At 42.4% G+C, this 15,340-nt stretch overlaps 1 protein-coding gene across 5 annotated transcripts in view; it reads left to right on the top strand.

Annotated features, from left to right (window-relative positions):
* col12a1b (collagen, type XII, alpha 1b) overlaps window positions 1-15,340 on the top strand; it is a 112,281-nt gene that overhangs the window by 12,589 nt on the left and 84,352 nt on the right. For all 5 annotated transcript variants that reach the window (XM_023394319.2, XM_023394320.2, XM_023394318.2 and 2 more), the window contains exons 8-12: window positions 340-513; window positions 1,028-1,318; window positions 1,792-2,394; window positions 5,471-5,749; window positions 5,839-6,114. In XM_023394319.2, the coding sequence (XP_023250087.1) occupies window positions 340-513; window positions 1,028-1,318; window positions 1,792-2,394; window positions 5,471-5,749; window positions 5,839-6,114 (1,623 nt within the window). The remainder of the gene's footprint in view (window positions 1-339; window positions 514-1,027; window positions 1,319-1,791; window positions 2,395-5,470; window positions 5,750-5,838; window positions 6,115-15,340) is intronic.

Here is a 15,340-nt window from a genome sequence, read left to right as displayed (position 1 = left end):
GTGTTGTCGCACTTTCCAGCCAGAGTAGAATAAAGAAAGTGTTTGTTTTTTTGTTTTTGTTTTTACTCGTTGATTGATGATGAATCCAGTTGGAGAACTTTTAATGCGCTAATGTGGAAAACCAATGTTTCACTTTGCGTCTTTATTGACCTGGAGCAGCTACACCTGTTACCTCTGAAACGGTAATCCTCACAGGTGTCGCCTCCGAGCTCACGATGAGAAAACATCCACACATTTGGCAGGCACTGACAGCGTTTTCCACCTTTTCAAAAAGTGTAATTTCCTCTGAATTTACCACAACTTTGATGTTTTTTATTTTTCTTGGTCCGTTTTTTTAAGGTGTCAAAGAGGCCGACGAACCTGAGATGAAGCTGATGGCCACCGCTCCTTACAGAAATCACATCTTTAATGTCGCCAACTTCGACTTGATCAAGAATGTGCAGAAAGAGTTCATTACTCAGGTGTGCGCTGGTGTTGACGATCAACTCAGCTCACTCGTCAGCGGAGAGGAAGGTGAGACGTTCCTGCCATCCTCCTGTCACTTTGCACATGATGTTAAAGCAAAGTATATATAATAAGACTTAGATGAGAATATCGATGACAACAGGGGGAAACAGTTAGCCTGACTCTGTCCAGAGATAACAGGCCTCCTCCTACCAACGCCCCCAAAGCTCACTAACCAAAGCTCACTGATTCACAAGTTATACCTCGTTTGTTTAATCTGTAAACATTTGGTCAGAGCCCGGCGCCGCTTCCCCCCCGAGTCTCATTGTTAGGCTAAGCTAACAGTCTTCTGCTTCCAGTTTCATATTGTGTGGTGTCAATCTTCACATCTTAAACTGATGTTTGTGTCCTCATGCACCCAAATGTTGTTTGTTTGTGCTGTTGCAAGATGACGCTGCTCACCTTAATTACAATACAGTACAGCTCAGAAAATCTTGTACAGTATGTTATATTGCAAAAAGTAAGTTCTCAGAAATGTTTTTTCTTTTCATTTATGTCTGATTCTGAATCTGATTTTTTGCAGTCATTGAGCCAGCCTCTAACCTCCAAGTCCTGGAGGTGTCCTCAAAGTCCTTACGGGTCGTGTGGGACCCCTCCATCGGGGACATCTCCGGGTATAAGGTGCAGATGAATCCCATGATGGCTGGCAGCAAGCGGCAGGAGCTGTACGTGGGCCCGTCTCAGACCTCTGTGGTGGTCAGAGACCTTTCTCCGGACACACAGTACCAGATCAGTCTGTTCGCTCTGAAGGGCCTGGCACCCAGCGAGCCCGTCATGGTCATGGAGAAGACGCAGCCGGTTAAAGTGTCACTGGGTGAGTATAAAGTAGCAGGTCAAGTCTCGACATAGAGAGTGTGAAATTCATAGAGCTCACTTCAAAAATCTCAAAGAACCACAGGGAAACACACAGTTTCTACACAGAGACAAGAATGACCACATAGAGATGGAAAAGGAACACAAGGAGAGACTAAAAATTAACATAAAGAGACACAAACTTGAAGTCTGAGGGTGCTGTATAGAAGAGGTTGGGCGACCTTAACCTGTTACCTTCTCATAATCCATCCATGAGATCATGCGCAGGATATTATAACCCTTACAGGACAAACTCTGTAATCATACATAACATCAACGCTTGTAAGATGTAAACATGGGAATCTTTCCCAGTCTTTATTTTGTCAGTAAACAAGTCTGAGAAGATACATGATCAGAGTTTGAGATATTTAATGTGCTTTCTTTGAAGCGTAAAGAACTTGACAGTCAATCATAACTTTTCCTTTCTTCATCTAGAATGTTCTCTTGGCGTGGATGTTCAAGCCGACGTCGTCCTCCTGGTTGACGGCTCCTACAGCATCGGTCTGGCCAACTTTGCTAAAGTGAGAGCTTTCCTGGAGGTGCTGGTGAACACCTTCGACATCGGGCGAGATAAGGTTCAGATCAGCTTGGTCCAGTACAGCAGGGACCCCCACACCGAGTTCTACCTGAACTCTCACCATGACCTGGCCGCTGTGGTCAAGGCTGTGAGGACTTTCCCCTACAGAGGTGGCTCCACCAACACCGGCAGGGCCATGACCTACGTGAGGGAGAAGATCTTCCAGGGCAGCAGGGGAGCACGAGCCAACGTTCCTCGCGTTACCATCCTCATCACTGACGGGAAGTCATCCGACGCCTTCCAGGATCCGGCCACCAAGCTGAGGAACGCTGATGTGGAGATCTTCGCGGTGGGTGTTAAGGATGCCGTACGATCTGAGCTGGAGGCCATTGCCAATACGCCTGCAGAGACCCACGTGTACACTGTGGAGGACTTCGACGCTTTCCAGAGAATTTCCAAAGAACTCACTCAGTCTATCTGCCTGAGAATCGAGCAAGAACTGCGCAACATCTTACAGAGACGTAAGTAAGACTGTTTTAATCCTCTATGCTGATGACACTGTGCTTTGTTTTGTGATTTAGGGTGGTGTGTTGTTTACATTTGATCCATTCTGATATTAATTCACATTCCTGCTGTTTGATTCTGGTTCTTATCAAACACTTGCTCTGGTTTATTTTCACCAGATTCAATTAACTTTGTCATAAATGAGAAGGTACTCTCTGGTTCTTTTTGGTGAAAATATAAGTGGATTATTTCCTGCTTTTTCATAATTCCTTCGTAAATTGGAAATCATGCAACACATTGTTCAGTTTAAAGATTTATACTCACCGTGGAGTTTGTTAATATTTTAAAATGGCCTAAAGGTTAAAGAGATGGGTTTGTGAAAATGAGCTTGCTGATTCAAACCTTTGATAGATCTGGGTTATGGTGTTGCTTCTGACTTTCATCAATTGGATTTTTAAGAAAGTTCATACTTTGGCCCATATCAGCACCGTTTGTTTGGTTTACACCACAGTAACCACCTGCCTGCAATTGATTTAAAACATCACGATTGTTTTTGTGGATTATGGTCAACTTTATGTCAAGAAGTAGAATCCTGAGTATCGTGGCTGAGCCGACAGTGAGCTCAGCTCCAGTGGAAAGCGGTGCTTTCGGTGACTCCCATGATTCAGTACACTTTGTTCAGTTTGAGGATTTGGTGTTAAACATTTCCCGATGTACCTCTACTTATCTGAATCTGGGGCATTATGACAGCTGGAGGCATCAAAAATGCTGCTTTTGTATACCATGCAGCTGGAAATACTTGTTTCATTGCATGGAAGTGATCACATTTGACTGTTTTCTCTAATGCCATACTAATTAAATGAGGCAGTTATGAGCTAGCAGTCATCCATATATTGGTAATTGTTTGTAAAAAAGATTTGGAGCCGTTTCACTGTTGTTTTGTTCTGGGGTTGGATTTTCTTGCTAAAACTAGCTTTGGTTAATCTGTGGCACATGCTATCTTAGTATGATTACAGATGTACCAACATTCAGTCAGCATTTTCCTTTTAAGGATGTTGCTAGTTTTATAACATTTTGCTAAAGGATTTAAAAGGCTACAAAAACTTTCTTAAATAAGTAAAATTCTTAATCTCAAACTAACAAATGTTTCCCCAGAAGGATGAAAGTTGAGAATATGTTGATAGTTTTAAAGTTGCCACCGGTCTAAATGACAGTTTCCTCAGCATAATGTCATCAAACATGGAGGACTGAAACATATTTATTTGTGCTATGATGACTGTTTTTAATCACTCAGTGGACTCAGCAAACCAATTTGAAAAAGTCTAGAATTTTGATTTAATCACATGTTGTAACAATACCTGTCAACTATTGTGATTTGCGGTGATCAAAACAACATTTTAACAATTAATTACTGCAGCACTCAGATGTAACTCTACCGCCCTTCACTGTGGAGGAGAATGCAGAATAATACAGACAGTCATCCATACGCACACAATTACTTTAATGTCCCTGTGCCAAGCTCGTCTTTCTCTGCCAAACCCTCCTCTTTTACCTCAATGTGTTAAACACATGTCCAGCTTTTGATCATTCAAGGGCAGGGAGAGTTCCTGCATGTGGAAATATTAGAACTGGGTCAAATAGTGGTTTGCAGAGATTTCTTTGCGTTTGCTAAAACGTGGTTGGAGCACCAGATGACTTAGTTATTACCACACCAGGACGGTCCAGACTGACTGGAGTGTTGTCCGTCACGTATCCATAAACAAATCCTGACTGTGAGATGCTTTCTTTGTGCTGAAATCATTAGCCACCCCCGAACATCTGGTAGTCAAGTTTAAACAAGTGAAAAAGAGTCACTCGCAAAAAAGCTGCTTCACCCACTTAAAGCCAGAAATGAATGACTCTGAATTACTTTGCCAAAAGGAGCTTCCAGGTCTGCCAGCGTAGAAATGTGACTCATACCAGCTTTGATTGCTGATTATATAATTCTTATATAATAATGACTTTATGTCAACAAAGAGAAGTGTGCAGGAGCCTGAATGAGACGCTGAGTCGCAGCTTCCATCCAGCGTAATGGCTCAAAGAGCTGCCACAGCGGGGAGTTTCACAGCGGCCGCCTTCCTGATGTTGTTTAAATGATGGTGTCAGACGGGGATGTAGATTGTACGTCTTTATTAAATGGTGCGTAGGTCAGCCCCTGCAACCCCTGGATTCCTTCATCCTCTGTTGTTTTCTTTTGATCTTTTTTTTATATGAAAGTCTTGTCAAAACCACATTTAAACATGATAAAGGCTCAGCACAGATCATCCTTGGTGATCTGTGTTTTTCTGCCATCTATCTTGTGTTTTATGGATAACAGCCTGCGAGCACAGAGAGACCGAGCTGATTGATCACGCAAGTCTCAGAGTGTTAGCCAGCTTTTTAAAGCAGTTTGTTCATTGTATGACTGTATGAAATAAAAAACAACAAAATCAAACAGAAAGATAAGCTGCAGACTGCAATGAGTAAATGAATCAGGCTAGTGCTGGACCTAACGTCAAATGGCCGTGTGGGAAAATAACATCTTTAGCAGCTCGCTGTGCGTGGGCCATAACATCTGGAACAGTATTACCAGAGTTTAAATGAGCACGGCAAATAAGAAATTACTAGGTTTGAGTTAGAGGTGTGAATTTACTTTTGCTTTTTTTCGACAATTGAGGAAGAGACCGTTGTGTTAAACTTTGGTCTCATGTCGTCGACGTGGTACTTAGATGCTGATTGTTAAATATTTGTCCTTAACTGATGTTGGTTTCATCCCGTCGATTCCGACTCAACCATATGTAAAATCACTGGTGCTAGAAATCAAACAGGGATCTTTGATGTTTCCACATCAAGGGAAAAGAAAGAAGTTCCAGATTTTACTGTAGTATCTTCATAAATTAAGCTTCAGAGGTTCATCAGAGTTTTCTTGCCAAATAAACTCTAAATAAAAAGTAAAAACATGGTGCTTTATATACAAAAGCCAGTGGTAGTCTACAACTTCCATCTGTTTTCAGTGTATCTGCTCGTGTTTGATTAAAATTGCATTTTAATCTTGTTACTTTCCCCTTTCTGCAGAACTGGTGCAACCGAAGGGCCTGTCCTTCTCAGACGTCGGCGCCAAGAGCTTCAGGGCCTCGTGGGAGATCGACGCCAACAACGTCGAGTCCTATTTGGTCAAGTTCAAGCCGGAGGATGATGCCGACAGCCATTATGTTTCCATATCTGTGCCCGGGGACACACTCACCACCCTAATCCCCTACCTCAACCCGCTCACCCGCTATGAAGTCAACATTTTCGCTCATTATGAGAAAGGGCAGAGCTTGCCTGTGCAAGGCTTTGAGACCACTTCAGAAGGTATACATGTCGACTCAAGACCTTAATCCATGTCTTTCTAAGTTGGTAAATGGGAGCAGTGAAACTCATTACTCATTCACATGTTGCAGAACAAGGCCCGGTGCGTAACCTGAGAGTATCTGAAGAGACAACAGACAGCTTCAGAGTAACGTGGCAGCCAGCTCCAGGAAGCGTCATTCGTTACCGCCTGACCTATGAGCCCGTTGGGGACGAGAGCTCGAGGCTGGAGACGACCACCGATGGCCCGGAGACAACGATTGTGCTCCGGCAGCTTCGGCCCCAAACCACCTACCGCGTCACCGTCACTCCTGAGTACCAGTCCGGCCCCGGAGCGCCACAGCAGACCGACGGCACCACCAAAGAAGGTGATTCTAGCTTTTAGGCAAACATTTTATACACTGCAAACAGGAAGAGAGCTCTGCACACACACACACACACACACACACACACACACACACACACACACACACACACACACACACACACAGATCTCACTCAGATCTCCTTCCTGATCTCATATCCTGACACTGCAATAAATGGTATGACTAAGACATGCGGTGACATAAGGCTTATGTAGTGCTGTAAGCCTGTAAATAAAGGGTGTGAAAACCAAACCAAGATGAAACAGACAAGAGTTCAAAAGGGTTAACAGATAATGATCAACAGATGCTCTAATAAATACGATCTACGTGAGTGTTTGATAGGTGGCAGATTTTTGTTCCACATCAGAGTTTAGGTCAGAAGCTGAACTCTGAAGTCCCAGAAAACTGAGCAGCCGGTTAAGTAATTGTTGAGTCACTGGTTCTGATCCACAACAGGTGCCTGCAGATGTCTTCTGATCATTTTGTTTGTGCTATGGGATTATAAAAGCTATAAAAATCTAATTACACATTTAATCACGAAGACGCGAGATGACTAAAACATTCTGGGGTCCAAGCTCTCTTTCCGTCGTTTTGCGTCATTGAAACACCACAGTGGAAATAAGTTCAGGCTTTATTTTGACATCCTCAGTGACTCTATTTGTCCATTTTTTTTTTTTTTTTTTTTTAAAGTTCTTCATCTGCCGTTTGGCGTTTGCTTGTATTCCAAAAGTGCTTGGGAGTGCCAGGAGTCCACACATTTTTGACCCCAGTGGAAAGTGAACTCCTAACCCTGCAGTGTTAGTACAACCTGCCACCCATCGCGCTCCTCGTCAGATCTGTCCTGCCTTACAGGGAGAGGAATGAAAAACAGACGGAAGCGCAGAACGCAGGGAAGTAGAAGTGGGTCAAGATGTACTCGTAGGTGATAAACAATGAAGAAGGAAAGTGGGGGAGATGTTTTTTTAACAACCCTCTCGACTTTGGACGGTGACGTTATGAAAAACTTCGGTTGATCTTTCATAGATTCTTGAAGGAGGATTATCTCATGGAGAAACTTCCAGCTAAGGGCAGTTAGCTTTAGCACTTTAAGGGAGTGATTACGTATATCTTCTGAAGACACTTATTATTTTTCCACCTTGAGCCAAAACGCTGAGGATGCAGCTGGAAATAAACAAATTATATTCCTCTGTACCATGGCAACAGCGTTTCTCACCATGCTGGAGTGTGTGTGCAGCTCCTTCAGATGGTGCAGCTGCTCGTCATCTGAGGTGATTTCACTTGACGGTTTATGAAAAGAGGCAGGATTAATCCCAGCTTGCACCTCTCTGACATGAAACACCCCCACCCCCCTTGTATGGCTTACAATATTGTTCCCATTACAATGTTTACTGTGCCATGACTTTACCTCTAAACTATGAATTGATGCAATGCCTTGAGGTTTTGCATGAATTGCCCTTTTTGCTCGCTGTCTTTTCCACAAAGTCCAGTTGTCGGGATGGAAGCTCATAATACACGGTTACACGAGAACCACTTTACTCTTTATTCTATTTTTCCTGACGAGTATTAGGAAAAAAAAAAGAAAAGAAAAGAAAAGAAAAGCATTTAAATCCATGACATTTTCATCGCTCGGTGCAGGATCCAGGCAGCTGTCGCCGGAGCATACCTACTGTAGGAAAAACACACATGCAGGCAGATGTAACAATATAATATTTCTCAGTAATAATCAGCTGTAGGCGTTAACACCAGGGAGTTAAAGCAGGGCACATGAGTCACTGCTTTGGTTTAACAATTATTTTTCAAAAGGGGAATTGTGTGAACATGCCCTACTTCACTTTCATAATCTCTTTTCGCCATTATTCACATCCTGGTAGCTGCCCAGCACAAACACACTTTTCTACTGTGTAGCTCTCTGGGAGCAAACCGGGAGTTTACTGTCTCTGTAAGGACGTCTCAGAAAGAGTTTCTCATCCAGATTGTATCCGGCCGAGGACGTAATGGCTGATGATGAAGAACCACAGGGCCTTTTGTCTGGAATACTTTGTTATGTAACACACACTCATGGAAGACCATTACATTCAAGTCACAGAGCTGAAAAAAACAGATGCTTTTTAGGAATAAAAAATGAATAAACACTGTACCTGGTCTACGCTGAACAGTGAAGAATATTTTTAGTACATTTTCCAAGCTGGGACTCTGTTTTCTATCCAGGTAGCCAGGGATGTTGACATCACTTAAAACACAGAAGAAAGAGATGATTAAACCTTTACATGTTGGTCAATGTTGTACAGACTGGAGATATGTTGTTTTTGGCGACCAGTTTAGTTTGGATCAGGAAGTAATTATGAAAAATACAACAAAAAGCAGCGATGTGATCAATTTTTCAAAATCTTTTCAAAATCGTAGCTTCCCAGAACGTGTCCTCCCGTGTCTCCTCGAATCGGAGCAGAAAGGGGTTTTTATTTACCTCAACTGAAGCAGATAACCGGCTTATAAATAAGGTTGTTACTTTGAGATCATAAACACGAGAAAAACCAACATTTAAAAATATCTTTTTATTCCGTGGCTTTGTCTTCTGACCTCAGTTCCCTCCTGCTCAGCAGATCCAGCAGACACAGAGCGGCATGACCACTCATGGGGATTGTCTAGTTCCTATTTAGCTCCTTGTAAAACATTTCTTCAGCTGCTAAATGTCCCACTTTGTCCTCAGCAGCCAGTTGTGTGTGTGTGCTGTTTGTCGTTGAGTAGGTGGTTTAACAGACGGCGCTGAGGCCGCACCGTAAAACCAAGACAGTTAACTAAGAAAAGGCTCGAAAGCTTCTCACATGTGCCACTATTATTAAACATGTTGCTTCATGAAATTCCTTTAGATTTCATCAAAATGTTCCTTTGACGGAGGCTGAGGATCGCGGATAAATAAACACACATCAGGGAAGGCGGACATCCGTCCTCACAGCTAATGCAGAGGTGTAAAATAAACAGCAATTTTAAAGCTAGAACGTCATTTCTGTGTCAGTCCTGGTGCACGGCCACGAGCGGCTGATCCTCCCAGATTAAGTGATTATGCTTTTTTTCATTATGACTTTATGGCTGAAAAACCACAGCTAATGTTTGAGGTTTTCCTTTAATTGCTGTGACTAAATCCTGGAAGACGACCAGATCATCAGAAGGGCTCTCAAAAACAAACTCTGCAAAACACTTCATACGAGTCTGTGTTTGAACTTGACAAAATGTTAGAAGTGATCCTGCTTTCGGGCCCCAGGGAGGCTCCCAGGGGCCAGGCTTATTGTTACAGGGGAGTGATAATAAACAGTCAGAACGGGAGTGGAGAGAGAAGGGAAGAGGAGAAGGAGGGAGAGGCCGTCCCAGTTTTTTCGTATATAGATTTACTCTTGGTGTTGTAGTGATTTGTTGTTTTGTCCGTCATCTTTTATCAGCTGTGATCACAGTTTACTCACCAATCAGTTCCCCGAGACCAAACGTTACGGCACATTCACACAGGACGCAGGTTTACCTTTAAAGATATAGTCACACAGTGCAGCTGGTTTTCCACTGTGCTGGACCTGAACTTGTTTAGCGGTGTTGGCTCAGCGCTGCGTCTTGGACTGTGGATGGACTTGTTGCTCTTTGAGCCGCGTGCTGCAACGGTAACGGTGGACAGAGCAGCGAAGCCACACACACACACACACACACACACACACACACACACACACACAGGCTGAGAGGTAAAGATGAGAAACAGCAAGACCGGACAGGAATGTAACCCAGCTGAGAGCGATGGGCTGGAAGGTTAGGAGGAGCAGGGAAGACTGACTCATTCCCGTCTTTGTGTCTGTCTCTGTCTTCCTCTCTGTTTGTGTCTCTGTCTCCATGTGTCTTTGTTTCATCCTGCCTCTCCTTCTCACCTTCTGTCTTTGTGCCCCCCCCCCCTTCCCGTTTCACCTCCCATTTCTCCTCCGCTCTGTTTTTCTTTTGTCTTTTCACATTAGCGTCTGTCTTTCTCCATCTGTTTCTCGCTGCGTCTCTCTTTCCATCCTCCCTTTACGTCGCTCTTGTTCTGTCTCTCTTTGTTACTTCATGTTATTTTCTTTCCTTTTTCTTTCCACCTTGTGAGGGCTTGCCTGGAATTTCATCGCGTTGTCCACAGTCTCTGTGTATCGGCCTGCACAAGTCGTCGTGTCCGCACTGGCACAGCGCGGCGTATTTGTTTCGCCGTGTTGCATTCACGGTCTGGTTCAGCGTGAGGACGCTTGAAGTGCATGTGCAAGGCCTCCGGATATCCCTGGTGTTGGCTCGCATCAGAGGCAGCTGGCAAGAGGTTCCTCATTACCTTTGTTTCCCTCGCATGCAGGGCTAAACCTGCTGCGATCTGCAGCGGAAAACTCAGCTGCACTGATACTGTACCCACATTAAAACCACTGAGCTCACTCTTTCTTGTTGTAAAAACTCTTATTGTACAGTAAGAGCTCACATTAAGCTTCATTGGGGTCTCATTTGTGCGCAATACATTTCCGTTTTACGACCAAATGGGAGCTAAAATGGAAAACTTTGCTCGGTGCCAAAACCAGCAGGTTGCAGTTGTTTTCTGTGATATATCAAATCTAATTCAGGTCATTTCCCAAACTACTGTATAAATGCTACAGAGAAACTTTGTTTTCATTCTGTCTTAATTTGTTCAAACAAAGTCACAGTAGATCCCTGGGTAGAGTCCGATGACATTTGTATAGATTTGGTCCATTTCATTCGTTTGTTTGGGTGTAAACGTGTCTACAGCTGATTTATAAAGGGGCTGCAGCTGCTTTTGGCTTTCTTCGTTTAGTCCTTCATTTTTCACACTCGTTTGGAAGAACCCCAACAAATTGACATGAACCAGGTCTTCCTAATTGTGAGTCCAGTATAGCGTGACGCTGCTGTGGGATGGAAAACCTTACAGGACGGTAGAGGGAAAGGAACATTTCAAGAATCACAAAGAGCCAAACTGATTGTCAGACAGATTACACTGCGACTGTGAAGTTATATAATTCATTCTGAACATTTCCATGGAGCGCTGAAACCAGAAAACTGTCCTAACCAGTCAGACAAATGTGAATTAAACCAAATTAAAATTAAAGGTGCATTTGAGGAGTTTTTCCAGACAATTGTGGTTTCCTGTTTTGAGCGTTGAACTTTCATGAATCAATTGTCTATTAAAGCCAAATTTCAAACCTCATGACGATCTAAAGATACTGTACATGGTGGTCAGTCTTTAAACCACCAGGAGCGTTCTTCTAGATTCTTTAAAAGTTGACTTTTTGGACATCCAAAGCTTCTTTCCCCTCGATTAAAGTTGTGATGATGTTGTGATACAAATTTTATAAACCGGTGCAGATTCTGAACGCAGGACAGAAAACTAACCGTCGTAGAACCATCGATCTCTCTCCGAGAACTCGTTCACGACGCAAAGTTCAGCCGCACTGTGGCCTTCGCCCTCCCTCCTTGCTCGTCAGGCTGGACAGCGTTTCTCTTCTGATGTGGAGTAACACCAGTAACACTGCCAAAGTGATTTTACTTTCCTCCCATCTGGGCCACCCGTAAGAAAACTAGACTCCCTCTCTGAAATTCAAGGTGCTTTAAATGTCTTGACGGTAGATGGAATATGTCGAGGAGCCAAGTTTAGACAAGAGAGCCAAGAGACTTTCCACTGCGACTGTAAGGTTTCAGCAGCGGGGAGTCCCAGACTGAGGCTCCTCCTCCAGTAAATCCTCCCGTGGCGAGAGAGACTCGGCCTTCTTACAGACAGATTATACAGACTGTTATATACAGTGTCGTTAAAGACTTCTACTGCGCTTATGTGGTTCTTTAGATCCACTGAGGTTCAACTGAACTAATCAGATCATTTCTGTTTGTGTAACTACAACTAACCTGTTGGGTTTAGCACTAACTTGGTTTTAAACCAGGTAATTTATCAAAAACTCAACCCAAAACTATCAGAAATTTCTTCTCAGCACAAGGTCCATTGAGTAGCTGTCCTGGAGCTTTCAATTGTATCACACAATCTTCATCAGTAGATGAAATTTTTTGCCCAGTTATTGAACTGTAGATGAGTTCATGTTCATTTCTCTGAGTACTGCAAGAAATCTTCTGAAAATAGGTCAGACAGCAAGTAAACAAAAAAAAGTAAAATAAAAATCTGAAATAATAATAATTGATCAAATTTTCCAGATTGGATAATAAGGTTCTTTGTCTTTGCTTCACTTGTTCCCCAAGAATTTACCTGTTACAAACATTTGTAGCCAAATTGTGATGCCAGCAAAGATTTCCAGCAAGAAAAAGTGAAAAGTAAAGTTTAATTAATAGACGAATAATAAAAAGACGTGAAAAAAGATTATGCTTTCAAACTAAAGCTAATGTTCTTCCCCAGAATACATAGATAGATAGATAGATAGATAGATAGATAGATAGATAGATAGATAGATAGATAGCAGTGGAAACTTCTTCTTCAGTGCATTAAATTCCCTGCGGTTATGTTCGGATTAGCTTCATGATGGACTGTGGAAAAACAGGCCTGTGTGCGTTTCAGGCGGCGTCCGCAGAGTGCCAGATATTCCATACTCCGTCTGATGGCTGTCTGTGGCTGTTATTTATTCGAAAAGCCTCCAGACTCGGCCTCCAGCTTTGAGAGACAGCGCTCCTTGAAGCAGATAAAAAATGGCAGCAGCTGCAGAGAGCTCCCAGCCTCCTGCTAATAGTGGTTGCCGCAGTGGCGTCTGTGCGGTGAAGACTGGCGTGACGGCGAATGAACAGCACATGTGAAATAACCAACAAAAATAAACCAACAGTTATATATCAATGAAGCAAAGTTTAATATATCCTGGGTTTTAATTTTAGACGCATTGATGTTCTTTCTGTCATAAAAACTTCAAACCAGATGCAGTTTTTCAAATTAAAAGCCTTATTAGAGTCATCTGCAACTTTATTTATTTATTTTTTGTATTTTTTCACATATTACTACTGAAAGCTTTGCACTGTATATTTTCAAAGTCAGAATCTTTGTAGTGATTCTGAACCTTTAATAATTCATTAATAGAGTTTTCCATAGCTCATCCTTCGTTCTGACCCACGTGTTTTACACATTTAAAGAGATGATCAGACGGACATTTCCGGTATCAGCTGGCAGGATGAAAAATGGCCGACTCGCAACGACAGCCAGGCTTATTTCATTTGAGTTATTTTTTCACTGTGCACACACATTTTTTTTTTTAAATGAAGTATTCTGATTTTCGTTGTTTTGAATCCGGACCAGAAACAATTTTTCCGACTATAAATATTTAGTGAGCTCGGTGTTTTCCTTTTCATCTCCTTTTCTCCAAAGATCTGTATCAACTGGCAAAAGCCAGAATGTGATTTATTTCATGCGCCCTCTCTTGATTATATAGTTGGATCTGATATTTAGTGATAATTATCACGTTGTGGAAACTTGGCTCCCTCAGTCTTTCCAGCACCCCCTCTGTACAGGCTGTCACCCTCTCTAAACTGAAGGATTATAATTTGATATGGACCCTGCCTTCTCCTCCTCCTCCTCCTCCTCTTCCATCAGTCTCAGATATTTCCAGCGGTCTGATGCGTCTGTGTAGGAAAGTGACCATATGTCTGCTTGCAGCAACATGAGCCACTGTGGTGGTGGGAGCTAGATTTTGTCTCGGTGGGTTAAACAAACCTATCAGGGTTTTGGCTCCTGTGTGCTTCAGCCTGCAGAAAGTAGAAATCACTTTGTGCTGTTGTGTTTGCATGTGTGTTCTTCATTTACCGTTTCTATTGAGAACTAGTTTCAGAATAAGCTTATTTTTTAAAGTGAAGTGGCATCATTTGGTCCCTTCATGGTTTCTGTTCATGTGTTAGAATAAGACTTTTGGTTCAGGCTACAGTTTGAGTTTGAGTAAGGGTTAACTCTCAAACTGTGAAACACCATAAAAGCTCTTACTGCATGCTCAGAACTCCTCCTGTTTTTTTGGCAGTAACAGCAGCTGCTCAGTGCAAAATAAATGATCTCTATGAGAAATACACAAAGAAAAGCAATAGACCGGTGTCTTATAACAGGATGTCGTAGTGGAACTGTCATTTCATTTGTTTTACCTGCTTTTTTACCATTGCACACAGAGGCGGTGTTTTCTTTTAAAAAGTGGTTAGCATGTCTGCAGGCGGCCAAAACAAGGGTGTGAACCCTGCTAGCAGCTTCTGCAGTGTTCAATGCAAATACAGAAATGTTGGACTGAAGAAGAAGTGTACTGAGGAGTTCTGTTTGAGATTTGGATCTAATAATGCAGCGTTCCTCCAGAGCTGAGAATAAAAAGGTCCTATAATCAAAAGGGTTCATCCTCTGGAGAGCATGCAGTTGATTTCACTGACCTGTCTTATTAAATTCAGGTATTTTCAGTACAAACAGAAAGTTTGGTGGTAGAGGAAATATCAGAAGGTGACCAGAAATCTCTTGGAAAAAAAACCATCCTCTGGAGACCATGATTACATTTACCCAACTTTATTCATTTATTATGTTCGTTTTAATTTGACAGGGACATTGCTCACTGATCGAATCACAAAGGAACCGTAAATGAGCCGAACTGCCAAAAAAAGGCAGATTTTATCTGTTGTCCTGGACGGAGAAAAAAATAGAAAGAAATGACACATCTTATAAAATTTGTAAAATCAGCATAAGAGAAATGTTAATAGCTGAGATCTTGGAACACAAAGATATTGCAGATAGTGAAGAAATAGGGCAGCTTAAGTCATCTGGAAGAGACAACGTGAGATCATTCATCACAAACCGACTCCTGCTTCATTCTTTCTGAAACACAGCTACAGAAATAAGACCCAGGATTTAAAACACAGATTCACCTTTAATATTCAGGCGTCGTAAAACCTGCAAAAATGCAAAATGCTGAATATCAAAGGCTGCAGCTTACAATCCACCTTAAGGGGGAAGGTCTGCAGTAATGATATGATGAAGTAAAGATGTTCAATAGACTTCAATAACGAGGTTTCCTCTCCATGTTATCCTGTTGGCTCCGTAGACACTTTGAATTCATCCCCCTTCCTGGCATGTTTTATGTCTTCTGTCTCCCGACGCTCTGTACTCAGTCATGAAGCAGAAATGCCTTAAAATATCCTCAGAAATGTTAATATATATATATATATATATATATATATGTGTGTTCAGCCTGGACATCTCCTCACATGTGTTCCTCCTGTCTCCTCT

Source organism: Seriola lalandi, unplaced genomic scaffold (assembly GCF_002814215.2).
Source record: "Seriola lalandi dorsalis isolate HSWRI2012SDOR001 ecotype SW California unplaced genomic scaffold, Sedor1 jcf7180002054947, whole genome shotgun sequence".
Lineage (NCBI taxonomy): Eukaryota > Metazoa > Chordata > Actinopteri > Carangiformes > Carangidae > Seriola > Seriola lalandi.
Note: the sequence above shows the minus strand (reverse complement) of the source record. Positions and strands in the feature narration are given on the sequence as shown.